The following is a 24,056-nucleotide window of genomic DNA, read 5'->3' on the forward strand; positions in this document are numbered from 1 at the left end:
ACCTTGGGAACTTTAAGATATGTGGACTTCAACTCTCAGAATTCCCCAGCCAGCATAGCATAGCTGGCTGGGGAATTCTGGGAGTTGAAGTCCACACATCTTAAAGTTGCCAAGGTTGAAAAACACTGCTCTACAGAAACCAATTTGCCCTTCCATTGCCTTTTAAATTGCTTCTTTAAAAAACCACCACTGCATTGTCTTAAGTTTTGTACTGATCATTCTAAAGACTGACTGGTTTTACGAGACTTTTTTGTAGATGATTGTTTTGTAGCACTTTTGTCACCCTAGGGTCTCTGGAAAGAAAGGGTTATAGGAATAAAACCACTTGGGAAAAAAGTAAAGTAAAGAAGTTATTTGGGAGAACCCGGTGAAACCATTCATTTTGAGAGCGCTGTAATACCTCGTGAAGCCCTCGGATTCTATGGCTGGAAGATGAGAGCAAGAATGAGTGTAACCCCGCACGAGTTTGGTGCTTTTTCCTGAACTTAAAGTGGTTCCTGATACGTAGCTAAAGACTTGTCTGGTTTGGACGAGATTGAGCTTCAGCCCCTGGTTGCTTGAATTCTTGCACAAAACAGTGAACCAGCTGGCTTTTGGTCTAACCCAGTGCTTTTCAACCTTCACAACTTCACGACATGTGGACTTCAACTCCCAGAATTCCCCAGCCAGCATGCTGTCAGGGGAATTCTGGGGGTTGATGTCCCCACATTTTAAGGCTGCCAAGGCTGAGAAATAAATCTAGGATTTTCCTTCCTCTGTAGGAAGGTCCTCCCTTGTCTGTTATTTGGGCACCTCTAATGTCCTTTAGAAACTGTGAATAGTAAGACTTGCTGAGCACAAATTGTTGCACCTTGATTGCTTTGTCAAGCACATTTGTGACCCATGGGGAGTTTCACTGAGTGTTGTGCTACAGGAGCAGAGGCAGTTTCAATGATTTCAGTGCGTTTCCCACCCCCCACCCCTACCCCACATACTAATTTCCTTTGAGTTCTGCTGACATTTTTTGCAAGCCAACTGAAATCATTCCTGCTCCACAGCGGCTGGCCCATTTGATCGGCTGGCAAGCAGAAAACAAGTAGGAAGCAACTCACTGTTTAGTAAGATACGCTTTTTTGGAATGGAATGTCACACAGATGTGCCCAAATAATAGACAAGGGAGGACCTTCCTACAGAGGAAGAAAAATCCTCGTATGTACATTCCATTCTCAATGCATTGTTTTGTCTTTTCTGTAAAATGCAGAAACTCTAACTGGTGAGTGGTTGCTCACTCTGAAAGCAGTGAATAATGAACAGAAGTCAGCGCATAGCTTCTTGAGGCTGATTTGACTTTAGGGTGGACTGAGAGTGCCCCAATACGGGCCTTAACGTATCTAGATAGGGAAGTGAGAGATCAGCTTCCACCGAACCAGATGGCACACTGCTGTGCTTGGATATGAATTCCACTGCGGAAAATCAAGTTGGGTGTTTAAGCCAATAAAAAAGGAATCTAGATCGCAGACTGAATACAAATCCAATTATGCAGTATGGGGATGAAACATACAGCAAGGATTTTCCAGAATAAAAAATGATTATACTTTTATTAGCAACAATGAGCCTTTGGCAGTTTCCGAGTGAAATTATCAAACTAGGTTGAACATCCTCTCTGGAAAAACCTCACATATACCAACAAGCTCCCCATCTTGCTTGATTATAACTTATGTTTGCTTAGATAGACCACAGCAAAAGGTTGAGAACCTCTGTATTGATTTGGTTGTGAGTCACCTGTGAGATGTATTTATAAAGGTGCTTGAAGACGGCTTTTGAAAGCTGCAGATATAATTTAGGGGAAAAGCAATCACCTACGACCTAACCTCTCATCCCACCTGGTGGGGGCATTTGGAGTTCAAGAAAATTTCGCTACGATGCTATTTCAGCAGGCTTTAATTAACTACACTGGATCTGATCCTCATACATTCCCACAGGAATCGATCCAATGTGGGCTAGGAGATTTTGGTTGCCGTCCTAAAAATAATTAGTAGGAAAAAAGGAAATCCTGCTGAATTGGATAGATTTCCAAATAAATATGCATAGAGTTGTGCAATCGATCGATCGATCGATAGATCAACGTAAATGGCATGAGGTTCACTGAAGGCTAATATCCTCAGTGAGTTGTTATTTCAAATATAATAAAACATTTATTTCTAAAAACAGTACAAATACAATCTTAACCTTTGATCCGTTAAAACAGAAGGTGGTCAGTATGTTCCATGTTTTCTTAAAAGTGAATTATAACTGTATTAAGTACATGTATAGTCTCATTCTAAAAGTGAGTCCAGGTGACTGTAGTATAATTTTTTTATTTGATAAATGTCCAGAATTTCAGCCACTGGAATTTCTTTAAATTAAAACAAACAAAAAAACATCCAAGGAGATTATATCTAAGGTTTCTGAAATGTAGATCCTAGCTATATGTTGCTGTATATGTGGTTGTGCTGGATTGATCTACGTAACTGTAGTTAGTGACCAGTTGTAGCTCTTCCCCACAATTACTTATTTCTAGTAGAAAGAGAACTTTCTACCCCTGATCATTGCAGTTCTTCCCAATCAAAAATAGGATTGCATTTCTAAAGTTTGCGCAAGAGACGCCACAGATTTCATCCCTCTTCGCAGATGCCTATGAATGCCACGGAGCTCTAATACTGGCCACCTTTGAGGGTCTCCTGGTGCAACTGAAGCTGTCAGATTCATGAGTTCATTCAACACACAGGATTTAAAGCCACTTATCACCCAGTTGGAACTGTCTGCACAAAGACACAGCTGCTTTTGATACATTTTCTAAAGGGGTCTACACCAATAAGGTGTGGCTTCAGTTGACAGACACCCAATGCCAGGTAGCTGGATCTCAGTTGGGGTATTTTAGTAGGAGGAAAAAATGCTTCTCCCAGACAAGATCCTTGAGTGGTAGCTCCTCCTTTAGAATGAGAGACAGAAGGCAGAGGGAAAGGCTATGTAAAAGAACATGCTTTTAAATAACCCCTGCCAGGTTCTGAACTATTGTGAAGGGCAATTAACCTGAGAGTCACAAATCTGAACCTTTCTCTTTCCTGAAATTGGCTTTATTAACAGTAAACAATTTTCCCTGAAGTTCCACTTGGCTAAACAAGTATGAAGATGCAGGCAAAGGTTATAGACTCTTTCCTGATTTCAGATTGATCATAGTCTTATGATATGTGATTTTATTGCAAGACCTCATCTTGAGAACTTATGCATCCAGGGGAATTTTACCACTCTTGCTTCCATGGCACACAGTGTTCATATGCCAGTGTAACTGGATGTGTTGTGTTTTGATGCTGCAGATTGACACCCTATGAGTGGTACAGTCCCCACCCCTGTTCTCAAGGGCAATGCAATCTACTGGTAAATCAGTATTCTCTTGGCAATAGCCTGTGGTTTCCTGTCGGTGGATTCATGCAGCAGGGATCCACGATTGCCCCTCGAGCTTTGTCCACCCGCTGTGTCAGCGGAGTCTGGTAAGAAAATGAAAAGATCATCTTTCTTCTTGAGGTGGTTCAGTATAGTGTTATCAACATGGATTATTTTCATTGAGAGCTTTGGTAACATCGCAGAGGAGAAGACATTCAATGCAGTAGCAACTGATATGCTGATGGGACTCTGGGTCTAGATGTTCCCACATTAATACATTTGGAGAAGCTTTATATATTCATGTTTCCCAATGATTAAGTGAACCCATCTTCCATAATCCTTCAAGATTTTTTAAAATTAAATTGTAAACAAAACCATTAGTTCACCACGCTAGCATGAAATCTGATGATAAATTTGGTATCCCTGAGAGTTTGTTGGCATTAATGTTTTGCTCTTAGTTGCAGATTGAATCTTGGAAATCTATGAGCAGCAGAGAGTAAAAAAGAAGATAGATAAAGACAGGCTTTCCTTCTAAGAAAAAACACGAAATGTCTCTATTACATGGTTTTCTGATTCTTAGCTAGTATACAATATCTCTCAATTCCAGTAGCCAGCTATGTAAAACCTAATCTCCACATCCTTTTCTTCTGTAATGCCCTTCGGTTTCCTTGATAAAAAAAAAAAGACAAAATAAAATAACTTTAATAACAAAATAGGTTACACATGATAATAATTTGGGATCCAGCAACTCCACTGTGGAAGAAATAAGTCTTGCAGTGCAGTCTTCTATATCCAGCTCTACCCCTACCAGGTTTTAATGCACAGAGGAGTAGCATTACATGAAGCAAAACTGGTTCATCTTCCAGATGTTTGAGGATTGCAACTCCACAATTCCCTGCCTTCAACCACAATGGCTTAGAATTCTGGGTTGCTCTCTCCACACATCTGGAGGGAACCAAGTTCCAAAAGCCTGCTTTATAACATGTCCATCAATTCTAGAAGGTGTGCCCTTCTTATTTTGCCCAGATGGAACAGAACGAGGCTTTTTCCCCTCTTACTCCAGCCACAGTTACTGATAGATGGACTTCTTAGGTAGTCATGGATGTTTAGCGCCTTTCAGAAGGGAGGAGAGGTGCAAAGCACAGACCATTTCCATTTTGTCTTTTGCTTCCTTTTCTTTCACTCAAGGTGGGCTTTTACCTTGATCATCATCTCCTCCTATACGGCTAATCTGGCAGCCTTTCTCACCGTGCAGCGCATGGATGTGCCCATTGAATCAGTAGACGATCTTGCTGACCAGACGGCTATTGAGTATGGCACGATCCATGGAGGCTCCAGCATGACATTTTTCCAAGTAAGCCTTTGGGTGATTGAGGTCATTAGAACTGAATTCATTCTGTAAAACAGATAAATCAATATCGCATGCTAAGCTGATCTTTGCTCTTTTGTTTCGTTTTGCTAAGAACTCACGGTACCAGACCTACCAGAGAATGTGGAATTACATGTATTCTAAGCAGCCGAGTGTCTTTGTTAAAAGCACAGAAGAAGGAATTGCACGCGTGCTCAACTCTAACTATGCTTTCCTGCTGGAGTCCACCATGAACGAGTATTACCGCCAGCGCAATTGCAACCTCACGCAGGTCGGGGGCCTTCTGGACACCAAGGGCTACGGGATTGGCATGCCAGTCGGTAGGCAGCGAAGTGAAATTCTAGCTATTCTGAGCTGTCTCCAGAGGTTCAGGGCATCAATGGACCAAATCAGATTCAGAATAGATGTCGTATGAATTTTGCAGTCCTCCCTGTATGTTCCTGATCTTCAGAAAGTTGTCTTCTTGATTCATGTGTATATATATCTGCCTGATTAATGTATTTATCTGGATGGCCTCCTAAATTATTATTTCTTCATTAGTTAATTGAGATTCCCCAAATCATTTACATTTGGTCTACCTTTAGTTCATGGTAGATCAATACTCAGTTTGAATAAGATGAGGCAGATCAAGTTTTTTTTAAGTGCATCTACTGGACACTTTATAATACTGTTGGACAGTTTTTAGGCAGCTGTTGTATATTTTTCAAAATAAAGGAGTAAAAGAATTAGGTATGAGAATCAAATTGCTACAAATAGAAAAGCCAAGATCAGCCTTGCTGTGGTTGGATCACATTATGGTCCAAATGAAGCTTGTCACCTCCTATGACCTCTGCTTGGTAGAGGGCACCGATTAAAATAGCTTGCTCCAAGCATCTTATGGATCCAGATGGATTCCAGCAGAGGCATGGGGATTTTCCCAATAGTCTGACAGGCAATGCCACCAAGTATGTGGTCATCTTCTGGGATTGGGAGGCAACCACACCACTGGATATGATTGCTCCCAAGCAACCTCTCTCTATTTGCCAATCCTGGGAAGCTCTTTGGTTTACTGAGGAATCCAGGAGATGAAGCAACAGAAGCAACATCTGGAATGCCAGTGGTGGAAGACTCGAACTGAATCTGACTGAGCCATATTTGAGGCAGTAAGGGTTTCTGCTTCCTTATGGTGTCAGCAGGATATTGCTAGGCAACACTGTCTAATGTGACCTGTTGGGGAAGAGTGGGTGAGATGATCCATCTATAGGTCACTGTCAGTTATTTGCATAACATTCTGTTGATAACATTACTCACATCCATAGGTTTTGGGTCTAAATAGGTGACTGGGATGTTATCTGGAGTTCATTTCCACTTGTGAATTCTGAGGAAGTGGGTCGGGAACTCTGTAACATGAGCTCTTCCAATTGTAGGCTGGACCCATGTCCCCCCAGCTCTGTTGTTCCCCTTGCCCCCTGCAGATGTCTATGAAAAGGTTCTCTGGGACAAAGAATATGAAGCAAAGAGAAAGGGTGTGGTTCCTGTCAGCCCTTCGAGATAGGCCAGGTTAGGAAACAGACTCCACAAGTCTGGCTGGAACAATACCTTATTGATATAGGCTATAATTGCAGAACCTTGAAAACCCAACTGAGTTTTCCTTCTTATCCTCTAGTGCAGTGTTTCTCAACCTTGTCAACTTTAAGATGTGTGGACTTTAGCTCCCAGAATTCCCCAGCCAGGGAGTTGAAGTTCACACATCTTAAAGTTGACAAGGTTCAGAAACACTGTTCTAGTGAATTAAGGAGGAGTCAGTCCGAGCTTCTTTCTCACGCTTTCTCTGTTTCCTGGGCTTAAAGTAGGTTTGGCTATTGTTGTCTCTGCCTTGTTTCTCCAAGGTCATCTCCTTGGCTCTCTACAATTCCTAACTTTTTGGGGGGGAAGTAGATATACATGCTTGAGATTTTATTACGAACCAATATCATCTGATATGAGAAGAACAAAGTTCCACCTTCTTTATTGCATCCATTTGAATAGCACAATTCATGGGAATTTTATTGGAGAGAGTCCTTTGATAATACCCTCCACTCCCAGTTTCCACTACTTCTTCCATTAGGAGCTGCTGGTGTGCAAGCAGTGCCTTAGAATGGGAACCTTGTTTCTTTAAGGAGGTTAAAACGTAGGCAGTGGACACGAAATAGCTATTCCCACCTGACCTATACATCATGAGTTATTAGCCTGTCACAATTCCACAGTCAAGGAAGTTAGGCTAGCATACAGATCTAAAAAAAGGAATTGGGAAGGCAATTTCATGCAGAGAAGAGGTCAAATGCAGAAGATACAGGCCTTTTGACCTGACTGCAGCCACATTTTCCCTACCCCTAAATTTTTTGTGGTAAAAATGTTAACTCAGTAATAGAGTGCTTGATGCGAATGAAGGGGAGGAGGGTCACGTTTTAATCCATGGTGTAAAGCTAGGGAGCCTCATGGAGTTGCTGACAGTCATTGCAGACGTAGATAATATACCAGTCCCTTGATAGAATCATCTTCCTAGGAATAGAAGCCAGGGAAAAGGGAAGTGGCAACAGAGCTTGGGGTAAATTTGGGGGAAGATTTAGAATACACCTCCCTAGGACTTGCCCACACAGGTTTATATCTGCTGAGCAGCAAAAAACAAAAAAATATTAGCCTATATTCAAATATGCAAATCATACAAATCAATAAAATAACAGAAGCCTCTTCCTTTTATGCAGGACCTCAGCCCTAAAAAGAACATGGAAAAGTTCTTCATAACCCAAAGCTGAATTGTCTGATGACTTTACTTGCTGAAGAACTTTCTTTGAGCCTCTGAAATAAGAGATAAGAAACCACATTTCTTGTGGGGATTGAGGGGGAAATGAATCCATCTCCCTATTGAGAAACTGAAACTATTCAGTTCTGTACACGCTATTTTTTTTATTTTGGGAAGAGGGGGAAATAGGAGCACATTCAGAGCAATATCAGTTGGAGAAGTATTTTCCATAATACAAAGGACTTCTAGGTTTCAGCAATAAAAAAGATTTTCAAGAAATGTAGAAATATCTTAGTTCGTCTTCAGATGTAATTCACTACATCTTCAGAGACTATATCAAGAGAGTTTTAGAACAGCTTCTCCTGTTGTACCTTTAAAGGCTCAGGCAATAATACATTTTTAATACATTTTAAAAGAATTTTTTATCTGACATTCAAGATTTTCTGCAAAGTTTTACAAAAAGAAATTAACACAAGTGGAAAATGGAAGTAGAAATCCCCTGAGACTGAACAAATATCTCAGATCTCCCATCTTGGCTTTACAGGTTCTGTTTTCCGTGATGAGTTTGACTTGGCCATTCTCCAGCTGCAGGAGACCAACCGTCTTGAAATCCTGAAGCGAAAATGGTGGGAGGGAGGACAGTGTCCTAAAGAAGAGGACCATCGAGCCAAGGGTAATAACCAACAACTTCTCTATCCAGTGGTTTGTCTGGTAATAAAAATGTACAGTGGTAGAATCATTACTGAACAAAAATTTCAGGGCTGTGTCATATTTTGGGAACATCAAAGTCCTTTAATTCGAGGCCTTCCTAACGTGAGGAGAACGCCAAAGCAATGGCTGCTGTTCCTCATAGTGTGTGTTCCTGTTTGGGGCCAAGAGGTTGAAAGCGACCAGATAATAAATACTGGAGGCATGTGGAGAGCAAAGGTACTTCTGTTGAATGTCCATTGCATCACAGCAGAAAATAAATCATTCCAGGGACATTATCCAAACCCTGAAGTCCTTTAAAGGCAATAGAACTTCATCAGAAGAGGTTAACGGTTAATTGCATAAGCTATAGAGCTGTTAAAAGTGTGAGGGTAAGTGAAACAGATGCTAATAATATATTTGTGGAGCTGAAGGACAAGGCCTTTAGAGAAAATTATGCAAATTGTCAGAAAAACATGGCTTTATCCTGACTTCATGGCAGCCCAAAGCTATTGCTGGTGGTGACACATGTTTTTAATGACATCCTTTCTAACCTAAAGCTGAAAGATTTCCTTTTCTTGGGAGACTGAAAGAATTCTGGCCAAAGGAAAAGTTTTGACCCTTAGAAGCCAAAAACCTCTAGGCTCGTACAACATTCATTTATGTAGCTTTGGAAAAGCAAGCATGAAGGAAAAGCAAATAGGATAACAGTCTACATCTTTCGTCTGGCAAATAATTTGTGTTCTGTATGTTGGGTAGTTCACAAAGAAGAGTGGATGTTTGGAAACCGTCTTCGCTTCAAATTATTTTTCACCATAAAGAGGAAAGAATTGGGAGGGGGACGCATCCTAGAAGCAATTTTGAAAGAATTGGTTCTTTCCATCAGTGGCTTAAAATATCTGCATATGTGTGCGTGCGTAAACTTCAGATCGTTTTCTTTACCCTGATGTGACTCTTATTCAAATCTATACTGTTTCTTAATGGAAGTTCAGTATTGCTTTTGAAATTCCACTCTCGGCCCTTTCCAGACATCCTGTGTAAATTCCAGGCCGATTCTGCAGAGACGGGATTATGTTACAGGAGCACTTTTAAATGCCTCGCTGGTCAGCCCCCAACATCCCAAGGCCAACGAGAGCACTAATTGCTTTATCCTGACATCTGAAGCATAGAACTAAGCTTCAAAGGAACAATAATAAACTGATAAATTATGAAAGAGTTACTACTGTGAGGGAGAAGGAGAGGAGAAGGGGAGCGCACGAGGACCCGTCAGTGAATGAGGAGCTCAGCCGAACAGAGAGAACTCTGACAGATCTCGGTCCGCCAAAGTAGTAGGGGGCTGATTCTTGGGTGAGCAAGGGGTCTCAGGGGCATTCCAGGCTGTAACTGTACTACAAGTGGTGGGTTATGACCCCTAGCTCAGCACAGAGCAACTCAATTGTTGCTGTTACCCCGTGGGAGAATTAGAAACCACGTCCTTTGCTTTTAAGTGCAGAAATGGTTAAAACAGAATGCCTTTGAGATGAAAATGGAAAATGGAAAGAGCAGCTTTTTCCATTCTTGTGGCAATGTTTCAAATACCCACTTAGAGGCAACTGGTGGGAGATCCTCATAAGCTTCCAGGGGTCTGTAATGACTCAGCTCCAGCCTTCTGGCGTTGACTTATTCTGACGGTGCCAGATTCCCTTCTTTGAGGGCCCAGACCTGTAATTGGCACTTTTGTGGAAGAATCACTGCTTCTGCCACTGTGATTTGCTACAGGGTAGGAGCATCTGAGAACACATTTGGGAGGCACAAAGAGATACGACCCTCAACTTTTGCAAATAAAACAACTGGCCGATGATTTACAAGGAGGAGTGGCGAGGCTTTCTTCTAAAAGGCCTGTAGAGATTGTCAATAAATCTCTGATGCTCACATTTTGATTTAGTGCTCAAGAGGAGAGAGGCAACTTTTATAGGTGTCTGAATTGATTAAGAATTGTACTCAGCAGCTCTGATACAAGCCATCACATCATTTGTGAGTCAATCTTCTGTTCAATCCACAGAAGTCTACCCAAGTCGCAGTAATAAACATTAGAGCCAAAGGTGCATTGCCTCCAGCAAGAACTAGATACAGATACAGACAGTCCCCACTTTAAGAACGAGTTCAGTTCCCAAGGTCTGTCCTTAAGTCAAATCTGTATGTAAGCCGGAACGGTATTATTGTATAATACTGTATAAGTAGTATTGTGTCATTAACTTGAACCATTGTGTATTAAATCATTGAATCATTGTGTATTTAACTTGAATTTTGCTACAATAGGCTCCGTTCTTAACGATGGGTCATCTGTAAACTGGGCGTTCTTAACCTGGGGACTATCTGTATGCTGTTTAGGTCTCAGCAAGGTTAATCTAGACCTTATGTTTTTAAACCAGAGCTGCTAATAGAAGAAAGGACGAGATATACGAGTTATATATTCAATGCATTTTATTAGAAAAAGGAAATATTTCACAGGCTGAACACAAGAATGGCTTTGAAGTCATGCAAAGCATACAGAATTATTTGTGTGTGCTTGGCCTTGCTGAAGGTAATAGAATTTATTCTTTCGTTAACATATATACATGGCCACCCATTTTCCAAAGGCACCTTTGGCACGAAATTACAGTAATTAACTGTACCAGGAGGCTCTGCTCATTGTCATGCATGCCCTCATGATCTCCCGTTTGGACTACTGCAGTGTGCCCTACATGGGGCTGCCCCTGAAGAGCATTCGGAAGCTTCAGCTGGTACAGAATTCAGCTACATGGGTTCTACTGTAAATGGCATCAGTTATTTGGCACATGTAACCACTGCTTTGAGGGTTGCATTGGTTGCCAGTGTTTCCGGATGCAATTCAAGATGCTGGTGGTCACCTTTAAAGCCCATCATGGCTTGGGACTGGGTTACCTGAGGGGCCATCTTCTCCCAGTTGTTTCTACCCATCCAATCTGGTCCGGCCAGATGGGCATGCTCTGGGTCCCATCAGCCAAGGAATGTTGGCTGATGGGGACCAGGAGATGTGCCTTTTCTGCCATAGCACCTGCCCTCTGGAGCATCCTCCCTCCTGAGATTAGGATGGCCCCAACTCTGTTGGCCTTTCAGAAGGCCTTGAAGACCGGGCTATGTGCCTGGGCCTGGGGTCCTGAGTATGTGAAGGGCCCCGTTTTCTGACTATGTTGACACCGACGGATTATAATATCTTTTGGCTGCTATTTGTATTTAATTTCTTTTTTGTATTGTGTTTTAACTGTTTTAATTGTTTTTATGATTGTTCGCCGCCCAGAATCACTGTTTGAGAAGGACAGCTATACAAATTGAATAAATAAATAATTATCAGAGAAGAGGCTTCTCAACTGCATCATGAGCTGTCCATGAAAGATGAGTTGCTTCATTTTTATACCAGCACTGCTGAAGAGAACAAGCCAGAATCTATCTATTCAACTCCATTGAAGAGGAATGAATCATCTTCATCTGTCCAGAATTATTTTCATTTTGATTCTCTTCAAAAGATATTGAAGGATCTTGAAGAGGAGAACGTTGTCCTTGGATCAGAGGCCTGCCAGCTGAAGACTGAAACCGTTACTTAGGAAGAGAAAGAGCCGCAACTTGTAAATGATTGTGTGAAGGAGCTCAGAGATGCAAATATTTAGATTGTCATCATTTCTGAAGAGTTAGCTAAGAAGACTGAAGATGCTGCCCAACAACAGAAAAAATCATCCATCTTCTCTCTCAGATAGTGGATTTGCAGAAAAAGGCAAACACTTGTACAGTGGGGAAAAAAAAAAACTTGTCCGATATTTGGGAGCAGCTAAAGATGCCGAAAGGCAACTCACAGCTGAATTACGAGAGCTGGGAGATAAACGTGCTGAGTGTATGGAAATGCTTCATGAGGCACAAGAAGAACTGAGGAACCTTATGAACAAGACAATGCCAAATGCTATATCACGCTGTTACCATTCATTAGGCCTTTTTCCAATGGATTTCTTAGCTGCGGACATTGAAGGATCAATGCGAAAAGAGCTGCATCTGGATGATACTGACTGCTCTGGCTTAAACCATCACAAGAGAGTCTTTGACACTGTACAAAACATCAATCAGGTGGTAAAGCAGAGATCCTTAACTCCATCTCCAATAAACATTCCAGGATCTAACCAGTCTTCCATAATGAATTCAGTCATTTCTAGCTGTGTCAGGACACCACGATCCAGTTTCTATGAAGGAGACATTTCCGATATTGTGATACCCAACAAGACTAATAGTATCATCCTAGAAACTGAATCCACTGACTCTAGAAATGAAAAGAAGAACAAGAAACCAGGAACACCAGGTTCTGGTGACCTGGAAACAGCCCTTCAAAGGTTGTCCCTTTGGAGGGAGAATTACCTGTCAGAAAGGAGGTTTTTTGAAGAACAGGAAAGAAAGTTGAGAGAATTAGCAGAGAAGGGTGAACTTCATAGTGGCTTCATTACTCCAACAGACGGTATTATGTCAGTTAGAACATACTCCAGGTTTTCTGAATTTACTGGCTATTCAGGAATATCCATCAGCAGTCATTCATATCTTCCAGAGAAGCTTCAGATTGTGAAGCCCTTAGAAGGTGATAATAAAGCTCTTAGGTCTTTACCTGTTCTCCTTAGTGACCATCTATGGCACCATCAGCAGGAAGGAGGAAATCTCTGTAATACATACTCATTTTACTTTAGAGACAGCCATCCTCGTTGTTTGTTTGAACTCTTCTGAGAGCAGAAATTATCCCTGGAAAAAACCTAACATATGCTATATTTCTAATATATTTCAATAGAATATTCATAGTTTTCATGAATTCAGCTTGAATTCCTATGTTCATTTATATATTATTAACTCATCAGTACTGAAAACTAGTATGTTGTAATATGTTATTCCCGGACACTCAAATTACCAAGCTACCTGCTGTTCTTTTATTTAATGTGCTGGGTTATTAAGGGCAATGCTTTTATAAAAACTTTGCATGCAAGGAAACCTACCTAAGATCCTGTTCTGCCATTACATTATGTAGCACATTTGCATAATATGCCGAGGTTAACTTAGTGTTAATCATGGGTGGGAGACTTTCTCGTAGGCTGCTGCACAGTTGATCACGCAAATCACTACTTGAAGACTCTAGCAGCAATTTGTGGCTTCTTAGAAGTTAGCCTATCATGCTAATGCTGTTTCTGTTTCTGTTTCTATGTGTGTATGTGTGTGTGTGTTTTATGATAGGTCTAGGAATGGAGAATATAGGTGGAATTTTTGTGGTTCTGATATGCGGTTTAATCGTAGCAATTTTCATGGCAATGCTGGAGTTCTTATGGAGTCTCCGACACTCTGAACATTCTGAGGTAAGTTTTTGAGATAGGTGCATGCTCTAATATTTGATTAAGTGTGTTGTACCAAAAGAACATCTGAGGGGCTCCATATAATAAACAAAACATTAGGTAACCTTGGTAATGTGTAAGTCAGATAATCTCTAGACTTGTCATGTCCGCTTTGGCAGCCATGCCTCTCTTAAGCTTCTTTATAACGCTGATCATGGAAAGTTGAGACTATTCTCTGATTTGAAACATTGTCCTCTTTCATCCTTGTTAACGATGGTATGATTGATGATGGCACTGAAGACATATGAAGCTGAATCAGAGCAAGAACAATATCTATTCAAGAAGTTCTGTTCCTGTTCTGAATTAATTTTTTTTGTCCTGGGTGATATCATCACATCACTAAATATGATTGGCTCTGTGATGAAGCCAATGTTACTAAGCTGAAAAGCTATTTTTCAGACAAATTAATGGCAGAACTGAGGTTAGTCAAGACTGAATAGTAGTGAAAGAATATGAAGAAAGGAAGCTTTGAAAGATTTCTAAGAAACCATTTTTACTGAAAAAAACTCTTCTTTTTTTCAGCAAAACAATTGCTGGAAATTACCTCTGAGTTCTATAGGAAGAACAAATATAATGTCAATCTATTCAGATTACTAATGAACATGCAGAATAAGATGAAGTAAAATGGAGACCAAATGGCATTTGTAAATATATTGCAAGTTGGGAAAATGGGATATGGTTCACAAAGGAATTTATAGTTTTTTATAGTATAGTATAAAATTACATACTATATACCAGTGTTTCTCAACCTTGGCAGCTTGAAGATGTGTGGACTTCAACTTCCAGAATTCCCCAGCCAGCAAGGGAATTGAAGTTTCCACACATCTTCAAGCTGCCAAGGTTGAGAAACATGGGTATATACTATAGTATAACTACTGTATAGTAATTTATAGTTATAATTTATTAACTATTTTCAAATGGCTCAGTATCCATTTTTTCTATTGCATCATTAAGATAAAGATGCCCTTGAGTCAGGCTTAACTATTGGTGACTGCATCCATACAGCTTTTTGGTAGCATTATGGAACTGGTTTGCCAATGCCTTATTTGGGGTGGGTTTTGTTTTGGGAGTTCCCAACCTAGCCAAAAGCACTATAATTTTGAGCTGGTTCCCCTATCTAAGTACTAATTAGAGCTAAAGTTGCTCAGCTCTGAGACCACCCAAGGTCGGCTATGTGCTCCATGACCTGACTGCTAATCCATTAGAGGATGGGTTTCTAAAAGTCCTTCTGTATTTGATATAGTCTTACCTTGCAAAGGGTACAAAAGGATTTGGCCTACCTAATATATAAGATTCTGACTGACTGGGAACTTAAGATCTAATTTGGTAAAGTTGCATTTTTTTTGGTATGCAATGTCAGAATTCCTTGCAGAAGTAATATAGCATGAGAAGTAATGTACAGGTAATCCCCACTTTAAAAACAAGTTCCATTCCCGAGGTCTGTACTTAAGCCAAATTTGTATGTAAGCCAGAACAGTATTATTGTATACTACTGTATAAGTAGTGTTGGGAAATTAACTCCAACCATTGTACGTTTAACTCAAACCATTGTGTATTTAACTCGAATTTTGCTATAATAGGCTCCATTCTCAACTATGGGTTGTCCCAATAGAAGAGAATATGTGTAGCTCAAGGTTGGGTTATCTGTGGGGATAACTATGGGTTCTCCTTAAACCAGGCACTCTTAACCCAGGGACTATCTGTATAGTAATTGAGGCTGAGTTAAAATCAAGGAGCCACTGCTGTTAATATTACCTCTGTTATAAATTCATTAGGTCATTCAGCCTTGCGATCTATAAAGAATGAAGCTGGCGAGGTAGGAACCAGTGGTTCTCTGGCTAGAGAGAACACTTATGTCAACATAGATAGGTGCTTTCCAAGGCTATCAAGAAAACAGCTAAGTAGTTATTGTCCCAGAGAGGAAATTTAAACCTTTTTGCATAGACTTATATAAAAGTTTTGACTTCTGTGTACTGTACTGCAATGGGCAATCTTCAGTGTGTAAGGTTTGTAGACCTGAATCTTAGGGGATTCAATGCTAAGAATTCAGGCAGAGGCTCTTGGAAAAGAAAACAACTCTTTATTCGGCTGAGGGAAGCAGCTGGGTAGACAGCAACCCAAAACACAGGCAGCAAAAGTACTGGGAAGTGCCACACCGACGGAAATTCAAATGCAGTTTTTATAGCTTTGCAAGGACAATAGATTGCAACGCATAAGGCAGTTTAAGGCAGTCTGAACCAGCTTCACCCTTACCCTCAAGACCTTTTCCCTGCACCCCCCCCCAAGGTCTTCTGTGTACGTGTCCTCCTCACTTTAAGATAAGGGTGTCTTCCTAGCACAAGTGCAAAGTACAGAAGCAAAATAGCGAGAGCCAGGCTAAAAAAATCCCCCCCCTTTCTCCTCCCCTTCAAGTGTATATATAACTTCATTTAATAAAGAGGCAAACCTAACTGAACTGTGGCTGTAAGCCATCTTCTAAGATTTACAGCTGAGCTGGGTGAGAAACCTGACACAATCTGCAATATGGACATGGTAATATTCCTGTATCTTCTAATGATGTTATACAATTACTAGGATTGTTAAAAGCACACTACATACTATACACAAGTACTAGGGATCAGCATCGATAGGATTATGTAAAGTTTTTCAATCCATCTATGTCCACATAGTTGTAAAATCCACTGTCTTTAAAAGACTCCAGTGCTTTTTGGAAAGCTTAGAGGCTTATTATAGCAAATAATGTGATAAATAATGATACATTTTCTAACACAGAGAACAGCTTAAAGATCAAGAAAAATAATACAAGTATCATTTCTTAACTCCTTGGGGCAAAAAAAACTAATGGGGCTGTTTGACAAAGAAGGAAACATTAGGGAATATGGAAGCTTTTGTATTATATATGGTTTACCCAATCTGAGGAAAAGACAGGAAGTTTTAACAAATTTTGCAGAAATTGAGATTTATGTTTCATGTGAGATAAATACAGGTAATCCCTAATTTAAGAATGAGTTCCGTTCCCAAGGTCTGTCCTTAAGTCGAATTTGTTTGTAAGCCAGAACAGTATTATTGTATAATACTGTATAAATAGTATTGTGTAATGAACTTGAACCATTGTGTATTTAACTTGAATTTTGCTACAGTAGGCTCCGTTCTTAACTATGGGTCATCTATAACCCCGGTGTTCTTAACCCAGGGACTACCTGTAGTTGTACAGCAATTCACATCTATTAATATAATTACAGTAGAGTCTGGTTTAACCGACCTTCGCTTATCCGACATTCCGTCTTATCCGATGCCCCTCAAAAAAACACAACACGCATAAATCGGTGACGAGAAAAGTGTGCCGCTCGTTTGCGAGCGTGAGTGTACTCTTTCTTGTTGCTCCTGACGGTGCGGCGCCGCAACGCAAAAATCGATTGCGACAGGTGCAGTGGATCGGGGGTTTTTTGGTTGTTTTTTTACCGCACTCAATTGTTACTGTGTGTTATCCGACATTTTCGCTTATCCGACGTTCTGCCGGCCTGTTTATGTCGGATAAGCGAGACTCTACTGTAGTTATATAATCTCAGTATAAACTGAGGCATTATTGTTTGAACTCGTTGGTTAGAAAAAGTAGGGAAAAATCTGACTTTTTAGTTTATAATTTACATAATTTAGTTTACAGTTGTTCCCTATAGCTTATGCCATATTTATGTACATCAGAAGATATAAATTGACAGTATCAATAAGGCATCAACCAAATGCATTACAAAAGGAAAAGGGGGCTGCCTTATAAGCTAACACCCAGTATAAGGCTTCACATGCTAAATATCTTAGATTTAGATGTCATGAAGTCTCCAAAGCCCAGTTCCCACCGTTAGACCTCAAGGAGAGTAGATTTAACATGGAAGAAAAACATTCAAATATACTTGTGTGATATCAGTATTGATTTCAGTAAGGATTTCAGAATCCAGTGCTGAATAAAGTTTCCTGGAGTCTAGAGCAAATAAAAAAAAATCTAATAGCATCACAGATAAGCAGGATTTATACAAACAGAATTTCTAACAGTTGAGAATAGGTGATGTTGAAACAGTCTTTTAAGCACTAGTATTCTAATACTCTGCGGGTTTTTTTACCCCATGATAGATATCAGCCTGCCAGGAGATGGTGTCAGAATTGCGTAGCATCATTCTCTGCAAGGACAGTTTTCACCCCCGCCAAAGGCGTGGGGCTATTCTTCGGACTCGCCCCATTATACAAGAAGACCGCAGAGCCCGTACTACTACCACGACCACCCTCAGCAATGGCAAACTCTGTGGTGGGGGGGACCCTGACCAGCTGGCACAGAGACTTGCACAAGAAGCTGCTCTGGTCGCTCGAGGTTGCACACACATCCGGGTGTGCCCCGAATGTCGGAGGTTCCAAGGTCTTCGTGTTCGGCCAGGCCCAGATTCCCCTGTGCAAAGTGACGAGAGTTTGGAATGGGAGAAGGTGACAAACAGCAGCGAGCCTGAATAAAGCAGGGGAGATGGCGACAAAGAAGCTAATGTTCCATTTTACAGAACATGAGACTTGTACAGTGTTGAACTATTTTTAAATTAATAAAGTGGTATCCCAACTTCTTGAGAGCATATCAAAGCTTTAGGCTGGGAGTGAGCCCAACGTGAGTGAGCATTCTGTTACTGGTCTTCCCTGAGAGAGTCTCTGACATTCTTACTTCTCCCAGCGCTAGGCGAAAGCCCTCCCAGCTAAACTGGGAAAACGCTTCCTCAGAATATTGCTTCTATGGCATTTGAGGTAGGGGGTGTGAAAAAGGCAACAATCACTTTCTTTCTTTTAGAATGTAAGGGAGAAAGGGAAAATAATTTTCCTCTGGGCATCTCAAGATCTATATCAACACACCTGAGCTGAGATATCAAACTCCTAGCTTTGCAGCAGGTGAGTAAGAAGAACAGGATCATAGAGAAAGAGGGAGAGTTCATGAAAGGGAGGTCTAGTTGAAGAATCGCAAATAGGAAAAAGCATCCAGCAAACTGAACTCAGAGACTTTGCAAATGACCAGAGTTGTAGTTTTTCCTTCTTCATTTTGTGGTAGAGCTTTTAAGAAAGCAAGCCAGTACAGCACAGGGCTCAACAGAGGAGAGGGGAAGGGATTTTGTCTTCTCCCACCAGTAGAGAGTGACAGAATCACTATACTAAACTGTGAGTTTCTGAAAGTCAAGTCTTAGCACTATTTTTAAAAAAAAGATACATCTTCACAAATTACTTTACAAACAGTAATGAGACTGCCCTAAAAAAAACCTGTATAATGACTTCACACCTAGAGAATATCTCGTATCTCAGAGTTCACTGTTACAAAATGGTTTTGAGTGAAGACCATAAGGAACCCATCTTGGATGGTTAAGTGAGAGTTAAGTTGTCAGTAATTAGGAAATCCTTGGCCGATGTAGGTTTTCATACATAACTTCTATTTTCTAAATGGCAATTCTATGCAAGTTCTTACTGTTAAAAAAAATTATAGAAAAAAAAAATCAAGAAGGTGATGATGAACAATTTGAAATCAAAGATTATCCTGTCCGTGATTGTTGGAGGGTTTTTTTTAATGTGTTAAATAAAATATGTCCTTCCATGATAGAGCTTTCCCCTGATATTCAGAGGAGCAGAAGTCTGGATTCACAAGGTCTTTACTTGCCTATAGCTAGAGTAATTTATGGCATTCTTGCTATTGACATTCCAGTAGTTTGTCTGCCAGCCAATTAAGCTAACATTATATTGTCATTGGTCCCAATCTTAACTCCATCCAGTCTTAACTCATTGATTTCAGGACATTGAAATGAACCCCGCTCTGTGTTAAACTGTGACCCCTGACTGTGCTACAACTTTGCTTGTGTACATTATTAATGATTTCCCTTAGAAGTGAGGAAGAAAAGGATCAACGAAGTTCTCCTAAATCGTTTATGTGTTTACTTCAATAGGTATTATCAATTTTCAACTCTAGAAATAGGATCACAAGAATTATAGCAAATGCTGAAATAATTTCTGCTGGGATATAAGCGTGAAATACAGAAAATTATAGCCTTCTGTTCTTACATTTTAATAAGGGAAACCCTTGACACTGGTGAGTACTGTGGGAATGAATAGCGAGAAGAATGCTTGTACTACAGTATACAGAGGGAAATTTCTTTTTTAACCGCAGAGAATAGGCAGAAAAATCATAATGAAAATAAGAGATCTTGGTTAGTTTAATAACTGGAAACACTGGATTTTTGTTATTCTGTTTGGAATAATTATGAATCCTTTATTACGTTTATATCCTATCTTTCATCTAAGGAGCACAAAACAATTAACTACTATTCTGCTTTCCTCTATTTTTGTCATCATGATAATTCCACTAAAGTAGTTCAGGCGGAGAAAAGATAGTACAGTGATACCTCGGGATACGAACGCCTCTGCTTGCGAATTTTTCGGGTTACGACCAGCTCTGGCCCCAAAATTTTACCTCGGTTTGCGAACTCCGCCTCGGGGTACGAGCCATTTTCCGCCCGTGCCACGTGGTCCGCGGCCATTTTCTGCCCGTGCCACGTGGTCCGCGGCCATTTTTCCGCCCGTGCCACGTGGTCCGCGGCTGTTTTTCCGGCCCTGCCGCGTGGTCCGCGGCCGTTTTCGCGCCGCGCCGGGCTGTTTTCGCGCCGCGCCGCACCGCGCCATTTTCGCGCCGGGCCGCGCCGCGCCGGGCCGTTTTCGCGCCGCGCCGCGCCGTTTTCACGCCGCGCTGCGCTGCACCCGGCCATTTTCGCGCCGCACCACGCCGCGCCCGGCCGCTTTCCGTGTGGTCCATGGACGCCAGAACGGATTAACCGTAATTACATTGAACCTTATGGGAAATTGCCTCGGGTTGCGACCAAATTCGGGCGGAGGGTGGAACGGATTAACCGGATTTACATTGAACCCTATGGGGAAATTTGCCTCGGGGTGCGACCAAATTCAGAGGGCGGAACGGATTAACCGGATTTACATTGAACCCTATGGGGAAATTTCCTTTGGGTTACGACCAACTCGGGATACGCCCAGAGTCACGGAACGGATTAAGTTCGTATCCCGAGGTACCACTGTAGTGAGTTCCACAGCCAAGTGGTGTTTTAACTCTAGTACTAGTCCAATAATTGCCATTTTAGTCTTATTTTACTATGTTGGAAACATTTGCTATAGTCAGTACATGATTGGTGCAAATATGGATAGAATCTTAAATTGTTTTTTCTCGAGTATGAGGTGAGGCAACATTTTTTTCTGAATAACATAAGAAAAGCACTGTGGATTAGACCCAATATCTACCTGGTGTCCTGCTTTGCATAATTCCTAACAAGTAGCTCTAAGAAGTTCATACACGGAAAAATGAAAGCAACAGTCTTCTATCATTGTTGTTCCCCATGCAAATTCCATGGGTTGTTCTAGTCCAAGAATGAGTAACGTGCAGCCCCGAAGATGCTGTTGGACTACAGTTTCCACCATTACTTATGATTGGTCATGCTGGTTAGAGCTGCTGTTTAAACTCATTTCTCTGTGTTTGTGGCAATTGTCAATGCTTGATCATACCGTACCAATCAACTCACATTAGACTTCTTGGGCAGTCAATGAAAGCACACAACATGGATATTTGGGTAACAAGGCAGAGAAGAATGACATAAGGACACTAAACCAAAAAAATTCTCTCATACGTTTGTCAAGTACCAGCAACACTTGCTGTTCAGTTCTACAAACAATGACTGCTATCATATCCACTTTCCTGACAGGCTAACATGCTTGCACAGGCAAAAGGGAATAGTCATCAAACGAGCATGGGTCTTTTAATGTTTATTTACAGATTTCCCAAAGGGAGGAGAAAGAATCTCATGAATAATTGAATCTGAGCTTCCTTTTAAAGAGATGAACAACGTGAAAGACGCTGCATTTTTTCAAGCTCCAGAGTGCTGGCACATTCTGAGAATGATTATATATGTGGCCACACTGGGACATGCCTGTTTAAATTGCATCACTGGCACTGAATTTTGCATATCCTGAGTTATTTTCTAAACAGAGTAACTTGACCACTGTAGTGCCAGCACATAGATTTTATTGGCAATTTAGCTGTGACTGTTCTTCATCTTTCATTCCCGTTTGATGCTCTTTCGGCTTAAAATATAGCCGTGCCATCTTGCAAGGAAATGTGGCTAGCCCTGAGTTAATAAGCAGTAATCCTGTCATTATCTAAATGTATATTTAGGCCAGGTACAAGCTATTATTCCTATAACACAAGCAGATTTGAGGATAAGCTATCAGTTGACTTGGGTTTATGAACGTGCAGATATTGAAGCAGCCTCTATATTTGACTTAGATATTTATCTTTGTAAATTTGTAAAGCCTTCCAGCTCCATAATGATTCTAAATATGCATCACTGCAGCACTTACAGAAGTCAGTCAAGCTGCCCCTTCTCTCTCCCCTCCCCAACTCCCAGTTTGGTTAGAAAATACTAGCATCTTTCTTGTCTTAATTTTTCAACAGCAATCTGATGCAAAAGCACGCCTATATACATCCCAAACAGACCCATTTCCTCCAAACCTTTCTGAGGCAGGAAACAATTAACTTACTGAATTTCCCTTGATCAGACCGCTGTTAAAGACACAGGAGCAGAGCTAGGAAGCAGCTGGCAACAGTGTGCCTATGTAAATTAAGCCTAAATATACTTACATTTCTAATACATTATCTCAACTGAGGCACCGCTAATAATAAATGCTGCATTACAGTATAAACAGTGCAGAAAGGTGATCCAAACTGTTTACAGTTTAGACTTACGTTTCTTAATATGGCATTGAATTTCCTTTACACTTACACATTTTGCATTTAACGGTTCGCATGTGTGTCTCACTTTTGTACCTGTGAATCGCGAATCAGAGTTTTGAGTTTCTCTGAGTTTTCCACTTCTGAGAAATTAGTGGACCAATTAATAAAATGTCTTCTAGCTGAGGGCAACTTCTTTGGAGCCTCAAGACAGGCAGGACATAGAGAGCTGTTTCATTCTGCCCCTGGGCACTCATAGCCCAGGGTAAAAGCAGTTTTTCAGTTGCCTTTTTTCCCACACACATGTAAATGAAGTTCAAGCTTTTGTTAATTTTCCCAGTCTATTGATAAAATGTGGTAATTCTAGAAAGATATCTCTCTAGATCCCAGTGAGAAGAGAAGATTAGATCAATTCAAATATAATGGCTTTATCCCTTTTTAATTGTTTTGCCGTACCTGCTGCCCATTACACAACTTCAGCTTCATAGCCCCAGGAGGCACGTAAGTGAGGATTGTAAATTCCTCTGAGGCTAAGTCTTCCTCTGTTCCATGTTAAAATGGCCACCTTGGGCTTGTGCCAAGTCTGGCTCTTACACAGGTTAGATGAGACTCCCCTGTGATAAGTAAAATACTAGGAAACCTTTCTGTAATGAATGTTGGATGAGTTTTGATTTCCAGACTAGTTAATTTACACTCAAGGTTAAGGAGATTTATTTATTTTTCCCTTAGAGTCCAGTTTGGGATTGGACTTTGGATGCATTAATATATTGATGAGAACGATGGGTTGTCTCTGATCTCTGTGGATGCAATTACGGGGATTTCCAGTTCAGTTAAATCAAAACAGAATGGTTTTGCAGTTTCACAGCCCATGTGAAGAGAAAAAGTTTGCACTGATTACAAAGGAGGTGGGACCAATCTTTCTATTTAGGTCACCATGTCTACTAGGGGTGACAACGTTATCTTCACTGGTTTCTTAGAAAGAATAACACAATGGCCTTTTCACACCGTGAAAGAACAGACAGGTCTTTTTCATTTTTCTACTGTACCTGGTTATCTTTGAGAAGAACATTTGTTTGCTTTTTCTAGAGTATTGAGGGCAAACATTTTGATGCAGATAAATAGCTGTTTTATTGAATTGAATAGATCTTTATTTGATCCAATTAAGGTTCTTATTCTTATTCTTGTGCTCTATTTGTCTCTATATGTTAAACTGCTAGCAAAACGTCATAGGCTTCAGATTCAAATTTTATCACTTTGGAGAAGTCTTTCCTCAAATATCATATCTTTTGAATCAGCCTCCTTTGCTTCTAGATTTGACTCAAAAAAATGCATCCTGCTTTCCACTCGCTGCAAAAGAAGCAGTTGTAGTTTTTGAACTAGCTTTGTAAGATCCTAGCCAGTCTCAGTCTGCAATGGAATATTGGATCCTAGGAGTCCTTGCAAGAGGAATGATAATGACTGCAAAGAGGATTTATTTTTAAGTACATTAATCTGTAGACCCATTTTTATTCCTTGGTAAAATGACAATAGTGAGTTCCATAAAACTATTAAGATGACAAATTAAGATTAGGAAGCACTCTGCATATAAAACAGTTCATATTTAAAATATACACTCATGAGCCTCGGAAAATAATA

General features: G+C 40.6%; 1 protein-coding gene and 1 pseudogene across 1 annotated transcript in view; both read left to right on the forward strand.

Moving 5' to 3' along the window:
* GRIK4 (glutamate ionotropic receptor kainate type subunit 4) overlaps nt 1-18,193 on the forward strand; it is a 194,179-nt gene extending 175,986 nt beyond the window's left edge. The window contains exons 15-20 of the mRNA XM_015891537.3: nt 3,336-3,509; nt 4,591-4,756; nt 4,866-5,091; nt 8,077-8,205; nt 13,473-13,591; nt 17,753-18,193. Of these exons, the coding sequence (XP_015747023.1) occupies nt 3,336-3,509; nt 4,591-4,756; nt 4,866-5,091; nt 8,077-8,205; nt 13,473-13,591; nt 17,753-18,124 (1,186 nt within the window). The 3' untranslated portion in view covers nt 18,125-18,193. The remainder of the gene's footprint in view (nt 1-3,335; nt 3,510-4,590; nt 4,757-4,865; nt 5,092-8,076; nt 8,206-13,472; nt 13,592-17,752) is intronic.
* On the forward strand, nt 10,056-12,974 carry LOC103068060 (trafficking kinesin-binding protein 1 pseudogene; annotated as a pseudogene).
* Nucleotides 18,194-24,056: the final 5,863 nt, after the last annotated feature.

The sequence above is a fragment of the Python bivittatus genome, unplaced genomic scaffold (assembly GCF_059951505.1).
Source record: "Python bivittatus isolate LINGU-HERP-01145 unplaced genomic scaffold, Pbiv_v1 ctg000320_np1212, whole genome shotgun sequence".
Lineage (NCBI taxonomy): Eukaryota > Metazoa > Chordata > Lepidosauria > Squamata > Pythonidae > Python > Python bivittatus.